We start from the raw sequence: 19,908 nt of genomic DNA on the forward strand, positions 1-19,908 counted from the left end.
TAGTAGCAACTTAAAGAGTCATGTTTTTTTTTTTATTATTTATTGTATGTGACATGATGTGGACATCACATATAATTATAAGAGTGTATATTGCTTTGTAATAATAAATACATTCATGCAGGGGTGTTAAAAATGCATCATTATGATACAAGAATGAGGGCTGTTTCGAAAGTACCTTTGCATAAATCATGTCTTTTGGTGTACAAGTAATACATAACAATTATGTTGTGTTGACGATGCCATTTAAGAAAGAAAGGAAGAGTTTTCATCCAATCAAAACTTATCAGTAATCACAATTCTCTGTTTAGTGTTGTACAGGTCATAATTTATGTCAAAATAAAATCATCACATTTCAATCTGTTTTGTGTTGTACATTTTCACAACTGTGATTTTTTCAACCATTTTTATACAACACATCACTGAACCATTTCAATGTTGTGCTTTTTTAAAAAAAACTTTGCTGTACTATATCAATAGTTTCAATTGCCAGATGTTTAAATCCGATAAACTTTGGCAACATGGCAGAAACGTTTCAAGTCACAGATGAATTTCCGTCTCGTATATCACAATATGTTGTCATCAACTTCTCACAGGTATTATCTAACTAAGTAAGTTCCTTATTTCTTTGTGAATATGACACAAGAAGTCTACGTATGACGCACTGCCATTCTGTCCTTTGTCTTCCACCAGGAAGTGATTGAACCACGGCTCCAGTTTGTCTCGCTGTCTTACAATTGTTAACTGAAATAAATATACCAGGTAAGTTAATGCAGGTACTTAGAAAGAGAAATTGATTTTTTTTTGTTTGGATTGTAAAGACTCAATCAAACCGAGTCTGCAGTTTTCATGTAATTTTGCTGATTTTTATGCTTCTGCGTGATCACTTTTTCCCCAAGATATTTATATTGCACAAAATTAACTCATATATAGGACCTTACAAGCTTAACTTACGTTAAGTGGAAGAAACCTTAGAAGCCCCTACCCATGCATTCTCTATAGGGCAAATAGCCACTAACTTATTAATTTCACCTTTCAGTAGCCAGCCAAATAGCTTCCGCACAAGAAAGTTTGACATCACTTTTACGAATCATAACTACAAGTGTTAGATGAGAGAGATTAAATAATTAGCTGCCTTAGCCACCTCAGACTCGCACAAAATAAAAGTTGTGTTATAAAACTGGTCATTCAAGAATATCATTTGCAATGCATTAATAGAATCTTACCTTCATATATCTGTTTCTATGTGCTCGTACCTTTTGTATAACTTCTCTAACAATATGTGACTGGTCATTATCAAGCTCTAGCAGACGACACTGAAATATATCAATTATTGTCAATTATTGCCACTTTAATCAATATCATAACTTAATATATTTAGATATGCAAAAGGTCATTTTTTCTTTGATTTTTTTTCCTTATAATATCAACTTTCCTTCAGTGCCGTTGATCAGCTGGATTGTATAAACTGCTTTCCAGTAATTTAACATTCTGATAGAAACATTCCTTACATTTACAACAGACAGTTGAAATTTCAAAGATTAACCAATTTAACATTGCAAAGTTTATTAATATAAATTTTTTTTTTTCCATATATCAAATGAAAACAAATGTTTTATGGTTGTGTTTAATTTCTTTTTTCTATTAAAACGTTTCGAATTAACAAGATGGTAAGGACTTATCTAGTATATAAGATGTTAAAAAACACACTGATTTAGATAATATAAATTATATTCATTACCTTATCGATATCAATCTGTGCTGCACTTTGAACACTGAACACATTCTGTACCCATTCTGGATCTACACTGTGTCCTATCCACATGAACATTGATACACCATTTTCTGTAATTTGTATATTTAACTTTATATAACGTGCATGGGTTTTTGTTGTTGTTTTTTTTGTAAGTAATACTTGCGCTTTGTCACATATCAGATTGTAATATTTGTTTGTTTTGTTTGTTTCATTTTACGCCTTTTCCCAACAGTATTTCAGTAATATAGGCGGTTAGTTTCCTAACCATCGTTCCTGGAGAGTTACACCAGTACTAGACTACCTTCCTCCGTGCTAAACTACCAAAGCATCTCCCGGGGATTGAACCCACGCCAGAGAGGTAACTGGATTAGAAGTCATCGACTCTAACCCCTCGACCACAGAGGCAGTTGGAATAAAATCACTCTTTCACTGCAAGGTGTATGAAACCCTCCTACAATCATGCAGTTAATCCTTAGATTTATTGAAGATAATTAATGTTCACAATGCTGATATTCTGAATACCATTAATATCAAGCCTTTAATCCCAATACATTATTAAATTGACATACCTAGCAGATAGACACCATTATCCATCAGTCTTTCAGAAGAGCATCTCAATGCTACAGGTAATTCTGTGTTTTCTAAATTGTGCTGTAAAGTAAAACATACTGTCTCAATATATGATCAACTGTTTCATTTGTTTTTGTTTACAAATCCATAGATTTTCTGTTTTGGGTTTTCAGCAAAACAAATTCTGATAAAGAAGTACAGCTTTATAAAAGTTCATTTTGTAGAAAAATATCCCAAAATACACTTAATTTCCAATACAAATTGGCACTTATCCAATACATTGGCACTATACTAGCACCTCTGATCTTCTATCAGCTACCTTGGTAACTCCTGCAAACACTTCCAAACATGACATAACAGTCATGTTTGTTCACCTTATAATGATGTCACAAATACCTTTGATATAATCAATCATCTTTTCTTCATTTAAATATTAGCAAATATTCTAGGATATATGGAATAAGGATGATGTACAAGGACTTACTAATGGTATAAGTCTTGGGTAGAAAAATGCACAAGATGATTTGACATCCATGGCGTTGATTAGATGCATTAGATAGCTTCTATCATCTGTGGATATGTCTTGACCTAGAATGTAATTACAACTATATCATTCAATATATACTCTTTCCAAACTAACAAAAAGTATTATTTCATAATCAAAATCCTTTGAAACGTATAATTTTCAAATGTGCTAAGTAAAATCCTTTAAAAGGTATAATTTTCAAATGTGTTAAGTATGGGGAGTCTTTAAAAAAGGCATGTTTGTTTCAATAGCATTTGCAACATCAGTTTAATCATTTCTGCATTAACAATTATTATATGTATCACAAAATTTGGTAAAATTTTTTCATATACCAAACATTAGATAAGATTTTAGTCTAATCAATATTATCAAGGTCAAATGACACCTTCCCAAATGACATTCTAGCTATACTGGAAGCAGAAAAAGACCAGGTGCATTTTCATGCCATATTTTAAAATACCAATCATCCACATAACATCATGGATTCTAAATGTATGATTTCTAAACACTGCAATATTAGCAATGACAACATAGCGATATTGAAGAAGTACGAAACATACATGTATAATATACATTCAGTAACTGATAAACTATACTTTTAATTAACATTTTTCTGCTGTACATTATTGATTTTTATCTGAGCTAATCCTGAAAAAAAGAATTCAATTTCTGCTGTGTTTAAAAACATAAGGTCTGACATACCTCCTTGAATTCCATCACTTTTAACGACACAGTTCCCATACAGAGGTAACAATTTCATACATTCTGGAAGTATGAGTTGACCTGCTGACGATGGACTGGCACAATTCTTTCTGTAACACGCCAATACATTTGCTACCTCTGTCATTATATGTTCTCTAGTCTCACGAGGGCTTTTATTTAATGTGTTTCTAATAGCTGTTAGGAAACAAAATAAAGAAATTATTCATAAATTAATAAAACCAATAATCAAATTATGATTACACCAGAAATTAACATATTCAAATATTGTAAGTTTTAAATGCATTAAAACCTGGTATAAATTTGGTCAATAATATCCCTTCTATAACTCATATAAAATTTATATTCATTAGGCAGGACTGAGACGACAGGAATATTTGTCAAGTCTTGTCACATAAAAATTTTTTTGATTTTTAAAAAGCACAAAATGACAAAATATGCTGAATTTTAACAAGCTTTAGACACATGTCATATTTAAGTTTTTATTTATATTTCAATAACATATCATTTTTTTCTGTTGAATATTTACAAAATAAATTATATAACATGACAATGTTTAAACAATTAAGAAGATTTTTTACAGAATGGGTATATTGATATTTAGGGACTAGGTGTTGAAAATCAAGAGGCTATATAATGAGTTCATGGAATACCATACAAGTTATATCAAAGACTACCCTAACTAAGATAATCTAACTAAATTTCATTTAAAACATCTCAAAGGCCACTTACCGAATTTTGACATATAATTTATAAAAGTATCCAATTCACAATTTCTGAACAAGTCCGCCAACTGCGTACAACAGTTTAGTGCTAAGTTATGAATTCTTAAACGTCTTTGTCCACTAACACTTGTAAAGAGCACTGCCACTTGAACAAATGCACCTTCCTGTTCATTAAGTTTATCATCATGTTTTATCTCTACAGCTATTGCCTGATTACTATCTACAGCACACATTTCTACATCTGTAGTGTTGGACATATAGAAGTTTCCAAGGAAATCTACTGGACGAATACCTGTACATGAAGAATATAATATATATATATATATATGAAACAGTGGGGATTAGGCTTGTAAGCCAATACCAAGAAAGAAGGAGGCTCAGACTCCACCAGACTTAATGGTTTTAAACATGTATGTGTCTTATTTCCAATTTCAGTTATATTTCCAAGTTATATTTATTTTATAATCATTCATTTGGTCTGATGTTTCTTAGCCAGTTATGCCAAAAATAAAGATTTATATTTTTATCATTTGTTTCCTTGTTTTAATTTGATCAAGTATAAATGTAACAGTAAACATTATAATTTGCAGGAAAAAATACTTCTCAGATCTTATTTATCTTACAAATCTTATCGCAGGCAATATTATGTTTGTTTTGCTAAGGTTTAGCATTCACTTATATGAATCTACTGCCAATGTCAAGTTATATACCAATGCTAAATTGATGTAGGTAATATTCTTGGGTTCTTTAACAACATTACCAACAACTGGCCTGTAACATGTAACTGTCAACTTATCAACAACAAAAACTTGAATCATTTTGGAAGACAGATGACTGCAAACTACTACATTCAAATAAATGTTTACTTGTTTTTTTTCTGTTTTTCCTCCAATGTTAACACAATATTTGGTAATATGTTGGCAGTCAATCAACCTAACCAACATTCCTGGATAACTGACCAGTAATTACATATTTCTGACCGACTACTTATCCAACATGATTTCTGAATAAGCGCTCAGACACCAATGCACATCAGACCCGATGTCCGAGAAATGTCATGGGACACATCAGTCAGTTATCCTATTTTTCCATCATCACTGTAATTATTGTCCAAAAGAAGGCTAACATTTCAAGTATAACATATGTACTCATAACAAACATACCTTGACTTGTTCTCACTCTGATTATAGCATCAAATGCACACTGACTCTCAACATTTGCTTTCAGATCTTCTATAAATCTATCACCATCAAGGTCAGCCTATAAACAGAGAAGAAATATTACATAAATGGGATTTTATTTAAACATATTTGTTGGCAGTAAAGCAGAAATCTTTAAATTGGAGTACAATTAATTCAAAAACATTACTTTGTAAGAGACTATCACATGTGAAAGTCTAAGTTTGGTCATTAAAACAGAAAGACACTACAACATGTATGAAAGTTGCCCTTTTAGAAAATATGTTTGCCTCAAACCATATTCACCACATGTTAATGTTTAAAAAAATAATCCATACTGTGTTTTTTCCAAATGAACCATTTCTAAAAGAAATTTTCACATTTAAGTAACTGAAAAATCTCTAAAATTGGTGAAAAAATTTAACTTTTTACTTTAAAAAAAAACCCCAGCTTCTTTTCATACTTTTAAAACTGCTCAATTTCTAAAGTCAATATTCAAAGCTTAAACAAATGGTAACCAACAAATGAAAATACCAACCTGAAAGTAGCTGTATTTATACATGTTTCCAGATGTGAGTCTACATATCTCAGAGATGGTAGCTACATCACAATAAGAGTTAGGGAACAAAAACATGTCCACACTACAACCTGCTGCCACACATTCCTGTCCTAACTGACTGTAAAACTTTGTCTGTGGTGTCAGTATAGTCTGCAATAATATCAAGTTTTATAAATCGTGACATACTTGATTTTATGCTTTTTTCCAGGATTTAAGACACATCAACATTACCAAGTTTCTCACAAATTGACAAATTACTAATAACACATGTCTTAATTGGTGGTGAGAGGCAAAAGAACATTCTGCTCAATGTACAAGATTCATTGTCATAAAGAAATTTTAACTCACTTGAAGAGCAAACCAGCAACCCCTGGTTTACATACACAATGCTATTCATATTGAGCTAAGAGAGTGGACAGTTTTAATGGTAAACAAAGATCCCTTGATCATGCAGTATTTAAAACTTATATAAACCAGTTATATTGCCAACATCACAAATGGATTGAAATATTTTGAATTTAATCCCATAAACAAGAGCGATCAGTAATCACATGTGTCGCCTCATGATGGCCAATTTCATGTTGGGACAAATTTTGTGACAGACGGACAGACAGTGCACAACTAGGCTTGGTACTGATCATTCCTGTAAAGTTTGGATAAAATTGCACCAGTAGTTTATGAGGAGTAGTCCGGACAAGCTTTTGTGTATCTGGCAACACACAGAAAAAAAAACACCTTTTTATCAAAGGGCCATAACTCAGCCAAAAATCATTTAAGCAGAAAACCTATGTAATATGTGCAACTACTAGAGCTACTGATCAATCCTGTAAAGTTTCATTGAAATTGCATTAGTGGTATTAGAAGAGTAGTCCGGATAAATCATTAAAGGACCATAACTCAGACAAAAATCATAGAACTAGAAAATGCGAGACGATATGCACAACTTGATTTGGTACTGATTAGTCCTGTTAAGTTTAGATAAAATTGCACTTGTACTTTCTGAGGAGTAGTCCAGACAAGGTTTTGTGTATCTGGCAACACACAGAAAAAGAAACCTTTTTATCAAAGGGCCATAACTCGGCCAAAAATCATTCAACCGGAAAACCCGTGCAATATGCGCAAGGACTTGAGCTACAGATCAATCCTGTAAAGTTTCATTGAAATTGCATTAGTGGTATAAGAGAAGTAGTTCGGACAAACTTTAAAATTAAAAATTATTAAAGGGCCATAACTCTGACAAAAATCATTGAACCGGAAAATGCTGACAATATGCACAACTAGACTTGGTACTGATCATTCCTGTAAAGTTTGGATGAAATTGCACCAGTAGTTTATGAGGAGTAGTCCGGACAAGTTTTGTGACGGACGGACGGACAGACGGAAAATTTGATGTTTATGAGGCAAATGAGCTCATAAACACCACCTGGACCAACGTCCATAAGCAAAATAAGCTCATAAAAACCAAAAAATAGCTCTTAATTTGAATTTTATGAGTTTATGTTCTTTATTTAACTACGGAATGAAGCTCATAATAATCAAATGTTGGCTCGGACAGACAGACGGACGACGGAGAAGTGATCCCTATATGTCGCCACTACTCCGTAGAGGCGACACAAAAAGCATTTCTGTTTGTTTTTTCTGAACATTAAAGTCATTTCAATCTTTTATGAACAACTAAATGTTCTCAATTGTTTTATTAAACTTACCTTTTCTTTATCAGTGCCCAAGAGTTTTCTATCATCTCTGTTTTTCAATTTTCCAGGGGCTTCTCCAATAGGTAAAGAGGTGTGAAATATGTACAATTTGCCTGATCTTTCAGCCGACTTCAGTGCATCCAGGCCAGCCTGGATCACTGGTCCTAGAACCACCTCCGTCTCTCTTGACTCTCCAAACATTTGGGGAATCTGGGCTAGTAAACTGTTGGATATAATTATCATTGTATGGTAAATCAAAATATGAAACATTTTCAAATTACCTACTTTGTCTTAAGTTAATAATAAATATTTGTCTTAAGGTATTATTTCCATTCACAGTCGAGAGTGGCTATTTCATGTAAAACAAAATTCAAATTTTTGAAGTTTTCCTAGATTTACTAGCTCATTTGTTACAAATTACTAGCAACCTTGATCCAGAGAAAATAATAATGGCCTCAAACAACTAACAGTTCATGAGTAAATGGAATTACAACAACAGAGTTTCAAGGAAAACTCTAAAATATGCCACAAAATATCTAAATTATGTACAATAGGTCTATATACTGAATGCACTCCATATAAAAGTTTAGAGGACATAATTTTTATCTTAACTACTAAGAAATTGAAATCAGGAAATTTGTATATATAAACATACCTGTCAATAACTGATTCTGATTCCTCTAAGGTTACAAAGAATCCATCTAATAAAGGTACAAACACATCTTCTACATCAGACACCACTAACATCTGTGGCTGTGCCAATGCTCCCTATAACAAATAATACCAATATTGTTCATTTAATCTGTACAACGTGAATTTACAATGACTATAAAGAAAAAGAAATCTGCTTTTAATCTAAGAAACATAACAAAATGCTGTCTTAGCGTGAAAAAAAGTAAACAATATGTTCAAGTGTCTGGTTTTGTAGCATAGCATTTCAACATGAAAATAAAGGAAATACCTTAACATTGTAAAAATGAATCTCTTTTCCATAAGTAACAAATCCTACTCTGATTTCTGATTGTGTAGCGCCCAAATCTCTGGAAACAATAAATAAACCACATTAAATACAATGTTAATTGAATCTATAATTCATTCTATAATAAAGAAATTCTGATAGGCAGTCATTTACAGAATATTTACTTCAGAAAATAAATATGCTTCGGCTGCGTTATCACCCGTATTAACTTAACCTTTTACCAATCATTGCCAAAACAGACGTCACCAAATTAAAATATTTAAAATATAATTAACGACTGTTAAAAAAAATAAAACATCTGAATGTTTTAAAATATTCTCATGTGAAAAAAACCCTTAAAGCCACAGAACTTATCATGCATCTTGTAAACTTTACAGATTTCACAATTTTATTTATCATTCTTTATACATTGGATCACTATAAATACATACTTTGGTAGGTTAACAAGGATATCTTTCTTTAATCTCTCACAGATTAAATGAACCAATCCACTCTTCACTGAATTATACGACACATCTATCATAAATACGAAGCCAGGGGCATTCGGTAATACACTGTTCTGTAAACAAATACATGCAAAATATTAAATAATACATCTTCATTAATAATTCTCTCCTTTACCCACTCTTTACCATTATGATGTAATGCCTTGCAGTTGATTTCCAGCTACTGCTGGCAAACTCTTTAGTAGAACACCAGATATTTTATATGCTTAATGAACACAACATTCACAATGTTAAAATATTACTTGAAGTGCCATTTGTTTTAAAGAATCCTTAAAGTGATGAGATGCTTATGGTGTAAACTCAATGGCCTAATTATCATTCCTTCCACTTCTAAGGCCAGGGCTTCCATTAAGTTCCAAAATTTGGAAGTCAGAGACTGCAAAATTTGTGACATTGGAAGTCACATTATATAGGTAAAGAAGGAAAAGTGAATATATTTTGGAAGTCACAAGCCAAAATCAGAAGTAAATGACTCTCAAACTTTCACTTATGGAAGTCCTCTAAGGCATTAACACCATTACAAAATCTAGGTCAAACCTTCTGTAAATGACTAAACTTTACAACTCTTAAGTAGTAACTAACTTATATTAAAGTGTTACAAAGTGCTAAACAGGTTAACTTACTTTACAATAATCTTTTGTGGCAACAAATTCATAGGAACCCAGACACAATTCTGGTCTATCATAACTATCCACCCTTCTACCGGTGTGATCTAAATGGGCAAAATAGGCATCCGGAACTGAAAAACACAAGTATCAAACTGTTTAGCAAGACATAAATGAGCCGCGCCATGACAAAACCAACATAATGGGTTTGCATCCGCGCAGTCTGATCAGGATCCATGCTGTTTGCTATCAGTTTCTCTACTTGTAATAGAGTTGGTAAGCGAACAGCATGGATCCTGATCAGACTGTGCGGATGCTGGTCTGGATCCATGCTGGTCGCAAACGCACTATGTTGGTTTTGTTGTGACGCGGCTCAAATAAACTTCTTTGTGGGTACTCTACATGATCTTAAGAATAACTATAACAGTGATTAATCTAGAAATTCCTTACAATGCGTCGGATGACGCACATTTTTGAAAACAATGAGTCCTTTAGCAAAATCAATGAGTCATGTAGCAAAATAAATGCGTCTTAGCAGAAATTTTTTTTATAGCAGATCCTTGACATGATTTGCATGTTTTTATAACAAGCGATTAAGTAATTAAAGTGTATAAAAAAAGTTTGTTTTTTTTGGTACTAATATTAATTGCAGGCAAAACAATTTTTATTGGCTGCTCAAAAATCTTATTTGCATAATTTATATTTTCTTACTACTTATGTCTAATACTGTGCATTATCCATTTTAATTGTTCGTAATTTGCACAAAATGTCCCTATCACACTGTATACATACTGACGACTTTTATTGCTCCTTGTATGCCTCTGTGTAGAAAGCATACACAGACAGACCTTTTGATCATGAAAAAAAGTCATGCACAATGTTTCCCTGATTGGTTAATCACCCTGTCAAATATTCTGATGACGTAATAGATATCTTTTTTTTTTTTTACACTCTGCGTGAACTTGAGTGACCTTAGGGGAATTCAATTTACACACCTGTCAGATTATACTGTAACTTACAGCATTTCTTAAAATAGCAACACTTTTTTTTCAGTTACCGATATTTATTTAAAATATTAAGTAGATTAATGATTTTTTGTTTGCTTTATTGGATTAAATTTATGGTAGTAGAAATGCTTATCTGTGTGGAAAAAGGATAAGGTAAGTAGATAACTCGGAAAAATGCTATAATAGGGAAATGGATAAACTCAAGGATATGCGTAATTACAAGGGAATGGGTAACCTGTTGCTGTTGGTACCAGTTTTGTCTGGATGACTAAATAACATACAATATAAGTCTGGCACAGATTTTAGATGCAACCTTGGCCCTTTGCTGACAATTTTCCTGTGCCATTCTCATTTTTTAGCGCCTTAGCGCCAATGGCGCAGGCAGATCTCTGCATATTTCACCATTGTAGCGATTAGCTCTCATGCAAAATGGACGCTCTGATTGGCTAATGCCGATAATAGGCGGTTACCGATCACAGGGATTTAATGTTTCAAGCAAATGGGGGATTAGTCTTGCACAAGTAATCATCGGAAATCAAATTATTCAACTAAAGAAATTGAAAAATTATTCAACTGATGAAATTAAAGTAATCAAACAGTACATAGAAATCACTTATCGTGATATTTTGGATTATAATCCACCTGATTTGCATGCGTTAAATTGAACGCACATATTTTGAAACTGTGCGTCTTTTTCGATTTTTATGCGTATTTTACGCAAGACGCACATCTAGATTAATCACTGCTATAATCAAGTAAAAAGCCTACAGCTTGAAGAGGTTACATATTAACTGGACAAAGTAAAGTCCTTTTCTCTTCATCACCCCACCCCCAAATGAATTCTTCATACAAATGAAAATACTGTTTTAATCCCTTTATTCAAATAATGCTGGATAGAGCATAATCAACTATCCTTATGATAAACACCATGAGCCCTATATGAGGTCTATACAAACAAGTGTATAGCCAGACAAACTTGTATTTCTGTACAATCTGACAAGGTTCTATACTACTGGTTGCACAACATCATTTTGATATTTAAACCATGTAACATTCATTAACATTTTACATTGAAGGCAGTACAAGCCATCTGCACACATTACATGGGTATAAGGTATAAAATGTACACTCACCATCTGTCGCAGCACCACAGAAGACACACTGAAACCTCCGTCCACCATCTATAAACATCATATTAGGATTCATATATGCTTTACATCTTTTACATCTCACTGGACCTAACTCTCCAAGATTCACTATTGGTGGAGGATTCTGAAATAACAAAAGCAGTACTTGTTGTAAAATTAAATACTGAAGACAGTAAAATTGTTGTTACCAACTGAACAGAGCATTTGAAAATTCATGCAAACAGCAATGAAAATGTAACACAAATATTCCTTAAAAAGACAGTAGATGCTAAAATAATTCATAAAGAAACCAATTATAATCCAAATAGTCTATAAGGAAAGACTGCTAATAGACAAATATTATACATTTATATTGACCCACATTAATTCTCAACAACCTAAATTAAAGGAAGTGGGCAAGAAATGTCAAAATATTCATTTCAGTTAATATCTATGCCTATGCTCCCAACAATTTAATCTTTCCTATAGAAAGCAACTTTAATTCATAAAAAGAATACAAATATTTACCTCATCATCCTGTAGTTTGGCAAATGGTGAAATAGTTAAAGCAAATGGTATATGGCTGTTTTTGAGCATATCAGAAGTGCAGGGCACATTGTACATGGTGGAGCGTAGAAACCTTGGGTTACAGTTACCTGGAAACAGAAATGTACAAATATAAATTACCACATTTAATCATATTGTATAACTCATTATCTATAACAGTAGAACCAACCCTTTTTGGTATTCACCAAACAGTCAAATTCTACTTTTTTACTCATTGAGTTTCAAGTACCACAGATATGTAAATGTCATAGGGTTACATTCCAGCTTTTACTGGTTAAGGAAGACCCCTAAATGCCCTTCATTTGTTTTATAGGCACAGGTGAGACACATGTTCTTTGGAAGAACCATGGACTTTTCATAAGCCAGTTGGATTTATTCTTTGCATAAAAAATTCAAGAACAATAGAAAAATTCAAACTAACAATAGAATGTGATTCTATGTCAGCAATTACTATCAGGGACCATAAAAAAACTCTTGACAATAATAAAATCAAAGACGATTTTTCTTTGAAAATTGCACATATATCACAAATGAAACATAAATATGACTTCTTTCAGATACAGAAACGTATTTATGCAATCATGATAGTCATACCTCGGTTACAAGCCTGTCTCTGTTGATTATATTCAGAAAATAAGAAATATATTTAAGAAATAGGACTGAACATACCTTGATCTTGTGTTGTAAATTGTGTAGTAACTAATGGTGGAACACCACCTTTACTAGCTGTGTTAAACACTCCACTTCTATTTCTTTTATCATCTTCTATTACTTGAATCTGAAATTTTTAAGCATTAAATCTATGAAAACTTTCACCTGTAACCAAAATGTATATAATTCAAGGGAATCTTGTTTTATATTTCACATTAACTGTCTAGGAATACACTTTTTATTTTATAAAACATAACTTTCCTATTCTAGGAAATGTTCTAAAAAATTCTAGGAAACCCTCTTCTATGACTATGACCAGAATGTCTTCTTTCATATAGTAAAGTGGTGTTAACACAAATTATGAATTAAATCACAATTTTTTCCATAAAATATTTTCTTGCAATCAGAGCACAGATTGTCAATAACTTAGAAGTCATTAGCTGCAGTTTTGAAGATATCATTGAGTTAAACTAACAAGTGCATGGTGCATTTTCTACAAACAAATTATAAGAAACTTACAGGGCTTGGCATTTGGTCAGGATCCAGTTTCTTTTGAGGAGGTTGCTGCATTCCACCAGGTTGCATACCACCAGGTTGCATTCCACCAGGCGGCATACCTGGAGCTCCCGGTCGTAATGGTTGTGTTCCTGGGAACCCTTGATTAAACTGTGGCTGCGGGGCACCTCCAAACTGACCATGAGACATTTCCTGTGCCCCAGGGGCTTGATATCCGGGACCTACACCGGTCATTGGAGGGAACCCTGATGGTTGGTTGTAACCTTTAAATTGAAATAATTCATGTTACAACAGTTGAAAGCTTTCAAGTGAAATCTCCATCTTACATTACTTAAACTAACTTACTAACTGCTAATATTGAGTTTTATAAGCTATAGACTCCTATTGGTGTAAATCAATACTTATAATGTCATACTAGAAGAAAAATTTATTTGATGTCAAATAAATGTGCTTATCTTTATGAGGTATATTAAGTATATTTATATGTACCTGGACCAGGCATACTGATTGGTGGTCCTGGCTGAGTTTGCCCCATTGGAGATGGTCCACCAAAACCTTGTCCAAATGACCCTGGTGTACTGGATACTGGAGGCATGCCCATTGGTGGACGCTGCATACTACCACCTGGCGGTCCCATCCCTGGTCTAGGCTGACCCATACTAGTTTGAGGTGGTGGGAACCCTGATGGCTGCATTCCTTGAGGAGGTCCATACCCACTTGTTGCAGGCGTAGTGTAGCTGTCTGATGGCTGAGAAATGACATTTGAACCTCCCATACTATTTGGAGGTCCGCCTATATAACCTTGTGGTCCAGCCATACTGCTCGGGGGACCTCCCATATTACTTGTAGGCCCTCCCATACTACTTGGTGGACCTCGCATTCCACTTGGAGGTCCACCCATGCTGCTTGGAGGACCTCCCATCCCACCAGGAGGTCCTGCCATACTGCTTGGTGGACTTCCCATCCCACTAGGAGGTCCTGCCATACTACTTGGTGGACCTCCCATTCCACTTGCGGCTCCTGCCATACTGCTTGGTGGACCTCCCATTCCACTTGGAGGACCACCCATTCCACTTGGGGGTCCTGCCATGCTGCTTGAAGGACCTGGCATATAACTAGGTGTAGAACTTGCTGGTGGTCTTGCTCCCTATAAATACAAGCACAGCAGTTATGACAATGATATAAAATTAATAGGGATGGCAACGAATACCAAAATCAATACTCGAGTACTCGGTCATTTTTCCGATCGAGTACTCGGTTACTCGGATGATTGCCAGTGATCTTCAAAGATTATCACACAATATCAACACAATTAAAGGTCATTAAATATCATAAGAGGCTGGATGACATAAGCGACACAGTTGCGCGTGTCAAACTGTTGATGGCCTCGTTAAATTTATGATATAATTTTCGCACCTCTGCAAGGATGTTTTGATTGCATTTAATGGTTATTTATGAAGATACATGTACATCTCCGAATTTCTGAACTAATTGGATACACCAATCTTTCTAAATCGCAAAAAAATAGAAGATATATATTTTTCCGAGTAATCGAATATCAATTTTGTTAACCGATATTCTGACGTTCGATCGAGTACTCGGTTAACCGGTTACTCGATGCAATCCCTAAAAATTAAACATCAATGTTGACATATGTTTATGACTAAACTCAGACAAAAAGAATTGCCAAAGACATGTCTTTCTCTGACAGTAATAAACATATACTTTCCCAAAACAAATTTTAAGCATTTTTTTATGAAACTTTAATTTGTAAACTATCTTGTACAGGAATAGGCCCAACACAGAAACACTTTTGCATATTCAATTCTTTTTCTTTTTTCTTAACTTAAAGTGACATTATGCCCAACCAAGGGTATGAAGAGTGAACAAGTGAATGTCAAAATAAGTTTTCGTTTTGCAATAATTCCTTTAAATATAAAAATTTATTTCTCATTAACAATAAACAATGCATCGATTCAAACAATTTTTGTAAATATCCACTAGAATTTACCTGTAACATAAAAAGAGTGGGGCAGTCTTTTTATATTTTAAGCAGATTTAAATTTTGTCCTAACATTTTTCAGTATGAATTGTCAGTCAATCTTTTGAAATATATAGTCAGTGCAGCTTAACTTGACTATGAAAATATGAGCATAATGTCACTTTAAATACTTAATCTTCATTATGATTTGAAAAAGAAAATTACCATTTGTGGTTGACCTCTTGGTGGTTGCCCAGAAATACTGAGGTTACTCATTTGATTGTTCATCTGGAAAGTAAAATGCAACTTTGGTTACAGAATTGTGACAGAACTGCTCTACTCCACCTGTTTATACTTTACTTTAAAAAAATTACAGCATAAATCTATCATTCAGTTATGCAAAATTTACTCTTAGACTCGTACAACATGTTCAAAGTATTATTTTGTTATTCAACTTGTTTGTGTGAAGTTTCAGGCAAATATCTTTAGTGGTTGGTAAGAAAGGATGTTGTACAAAAAGTTGCATGTAAGACTTTAAGCACTGTATAACACCAACACATTGCACTGGTGAGAGGAATAGAGTTTTTCTTAAATGAAGGGTTAAAATTGGTTAATAAACACAAGTGGATCATGACAATAAAGCAGCTAAAATTGAATAAAAGGAAAGGAGCAATAAATTTACCTGATTTGGGGCTTGACCTGGGGACATTAAAGGGCCTGGGCCTCTCTGTCCACCCATCTGTCCTTGAGGCATAGGGCCAGGCCCTCTTGCTCCTCCCATTTGTCCAGGATGGGGTGGTCCCTGACCAGGTGCCATCTGAGGTCCAGGGCCTCTTGGCCCACCCATCTGTCCCGGTGGTGCTGCACCAGATGTAGGCATTGGCCCAGGCATACCTGGTCTAAAATGAGTAGAAAGAAAGATAATAAATGGTAGTAATATTGTGAAATATTCCAGTATAAATTTCTAAACCATACATTGTTCATTTAGTTGCTATTTTTTGCTTCTTTGAGTTATATCATACACAAAGGTATAAGATTGTGGACGAAAAAAACAATCTATTAATTTTGACTCTGTTAAATTGTTGGTGCAATAAATACATATGAACATATAGTAAGAAACTAAGGTCTGTAACTGTAATGCAGACAGTGTTTGGACCTGGACCATGAACTAAATACTTAGCAATCTTTTTAAGAACACCTTTTTGGCCTTATTTCAGACAGAACTATTATGCTCAAACATTCCCTACCTTTGAGCCCCATATGCCAAGTCACCTTGGGGGCCAGCATATCCTCCTGGTCCATTTTGTACAGGTTTTGATTGACCTCCATAATGGCCAGGCCCTGATAATATAAAAACAATTTTAGTATTATACGTGAGATTACAGTTCCTGTCAAATTCATACTTATAGCTAAAATTTCACTGCAATATTTTGCTTATTTGCTGTCTACAAAATAAACATTCTGAACTTGCTCAGCATTCGGACCAGTTATTTTCTAGACCTTGCTTGCCAAACACCAGATTTATTGCCTTCATTATTTAATCTAATTTTGATGCAAAGTAGGAAAATTAATAGGAGTGTTGTTTCATGCTCTTTTTCTGGCAGCCGCATACTTAAAACTGACATACATGTAGATCCTTCACTTGTAATAAAAGTCTTTACTACACAGTATTTTGAGGCATGTGTGTACCATTTATTTACAGTCACAACCAGAATTAATTACAATGTAATAAAAAAACTCACTATCTTCTATCATATAAGACAACAGATTTACTTGTCAGTGCAATCTGGAAAATACTGTATTAGTCATTTAGTGACCATTTATTGATAGTAACCTCAACTATTTACAGAACATAAGCTATATTCTTGAAAACATTCAATTTTCTTTTTAAGAGGATGCATGCTTATAATTTTTAGAAGCTATTGGATGAAAATATAAAACATATAGAGCTAAGTCATTTTGTAAGAGTACCTTGCATTGGCTGTCCATTATACATATTTGGACCAGATCCAGGTGGACCTGAAGATGGTGGACCATATCCAGTAGACACAGGTGCTGAATAACCACCTGGTGGCCCCTGGCCATACTGTCCCGGAAACTGGGGATTCATCACAATTGATCACGCTACAATTATAATAGTCAAAATATCAATCACAGCTTTTATGTTAAAAAGTTACATATACCAAGAATTAATGGTGATATTATAAATATAAAGCAATAAGATGGTGTGAATCATCATATTCATCTTGGTATAGAAATTTACTTATTTACATAAAATACAGTGGCATAGCTACTATTTGGCCATGTAGGCCCTGGCCTACAAGTTGGTCAAGAAATAGACATTTTCAAAAGTCCCAAAAATACATTAAAAACAGACGGATCTAGGTTGGTAGTGGGTTCAAGCTGTATGGTCGAATCAAGTGTGTTTATGTTTATGCCTGATTTACTGTCCTCAGTAAATTTTGCAGCTAGAACCTTATTCATAGTTTAAAATTATTGTTTTAATGATTTTCCTTCAAAATACTTCAGAATGTGCATTTTGCTCTATATAATCTGAACTTGTTTTCGGCTTCTGGAGGCTAAGCCCACACACCCCCTTTAATGGACCTACAAGCAGGGCTTCCACTAAGTTCCAAAATTTGGAAGTCAGACACTGCAAAATCTCTGATATTGGAAGTCACATTATATAGGTAAAGAAGGAAAAGTATTAGATTTTGGAAGTCACAAGCCAAAATCAGGGAGTAAATGACTCCCAAACTTCCATAAGTGGAAGCCCTGTACAAGTTGTAAAAAGCTGGCTATGCACTTAAAAGAAAAATCCTGTAGAAACAGGCTTGCCCCTGACAGGGGTTTGAACCTACACAACCAGTAACCCTTAAATTAATGGTTCGACAAGGGGAGCGGTGGCCTAGTGGTTAAGGTGTCTGCCTCTGAACCCAGAGATCTTGGGTTCGAGAACTCTGTATTTCCAATGTAACAGTTTGACAGCGAGTCTGTAAAGTCTCAGCCAAAACTTTTGTTCTGAATAACTTAGCATTACTGTCAGTTAAATATAGATAGTAAAGTATTATAGGTCTGTTAACATTTTCTAAATGACATTTTAACAAGAAATAAAATTCACTTTGAAGACTGGCATGTGGTCGAACATTCCATGTACGAAAATTACAACAAATATTCTTCTTTGACGAACGAGTTAAACATTTTACCTGTTGAAACGTTGTCACAATTCACAATATTAAACTAAAAATGCAGATACGATCCAAATTATTAGATAAATAGATAAACACAAACAAATGATGTTTTAACAAGTTGACAACAACCGGTCAAACCGGGTCTTCTTAAATTGCATTACTAAGGTTACACTATAAATGAAATTACCACACTGCTTCTTACCATTAAATACTGATTTCGTTGGAAATATCGGTCTTAAAATAATTGTGATATAAATGATAACAACACACAAACTTTGACACTTCACGATTACACGAACTAGATGCCACGTCCTGGTATTAAGCTTCCGCTAACGCATGCGCACATCATGCCACGTAAACATGAAGAGGGGCGGTAAAAAAGTTGCGCTCAAAACCTGGTACATGCCATAATTATTATTATCATATGGTAGCGATAAACGATTTATACAATAACTAAAAACAATTCTTGCGATTGTTTTTTTTCTTATTTTTTTTTGATGGCGATATATTTTACAGTATTGGGTAAACAAGATTTAGTTATTATTTGTATCAATCACGGATTTATATTACATATTATATTGTAATATAAATCCATGGTATCAATTCAATGATGTTCAAGTTAATATGAAAAAGGCAAAGCCTCAAAGCGAGCTCGATGTACTTTTTACGTGAAATAGTATGAAATAATCGCTCATTTTTATTTCAAATGCAGTGACAAATGCGCGTGACGTCACACGTACTGTGTTAAATATGGCTCCTCCCCTGTCGTGAAATGAATAACCAGTTTTGAAAACGTTGATCAAACTTTGTTTATTTTATTTCACTCTATATTTTTTCAAGCGAAATAAAGATTATTTAAAGTGAAATAAATGTAAAACTTAAAACGTTTGCGACATTAAAATAGCGTACTTGATTTGTTTGTTTTGCACGTGCTGTTTGGCGCTACATTGTGACGTCACGTAAACAATACTTTAAACGTCTGTACAGCGTTAACGACTGAATAAAAGATATTGGTGTTCGGATTCATTTTCTTAGTTAGACCATTTTCTTTCA

At 33.8% G+C, this 19,908-nt stretch overlaps 1 protein-coding gene across 1 annotated transcript; it reads right to left on the reverse strand.

The window, feature by feature from the left end:
- Positions 1 to 7: 7 nt before the first annotated feature.
- Positions 8 to 19,200, reverse strand: LOC132727675 (protein transport protein Sec24C-like). Its single transcript, XM_060713243.1, has 24 exons — positions 19,058 to 19,200; positions 17,636 to 17,788; positions 16,912 to 17,005; positions 16,347 to 16,563; positions 15,890 to 15,952; positions 14,173 to 14,830; positions 13,687 to 13,946; positions 13,186 to 13,294; positions 12,478 to 12,605; positions 11,956 to 12,094; positions 9,834 to 9,949; positions 9,136 to 9,263; positions 8,687 to 8,765; positions 8,381 to 8,493; positions 7,738 to 7,948; positions 6,011 to 6,181; positions 5,458 to 5,554; positions 4,302 to 4,586; positions 3,552 to 3,746; positions 2,808 to 2,911; positions 2,323 to 2,404; positions 1,739 to 1,842; positions 1,224 to 1,313; positions 8 to 741 (listed from the first exon to the last, which is right to left on the reverse strand). The coding sequence occupies exons 2-24, from the start codon at positions 17,772 to 17,774 to the stop codon at positions 601 to 603; spliced, it is 3,723 nt and encodes a 1,240-aa protein (XP_060569226.1). The 5' UTR covers positions 17,775 to 17,788; positions 19,058 to 19,200; the 3' UTR covers positions 8 to 600.
- Between the last annotated feature and the right edge of the window lie 708 nt (positions 19,201 to 19,908).

Source organism: Ruditapes philippinarum, unplaced genomic scaffold, assembly GCF_026571515.1.
Source record: "Ruditapes philippinarum isolate M1 unplaced genomic scaffold, ASM2657151v2 ctg14630_1_1_1_1, whole genome shotgun sequence".
Taxonomy (NCBI): Eukaryota; Metazoa; Mollusca; class Bivalvia; order Venerida; family Veneridae; genus Ruditapes; species Ruditapes philippinarum.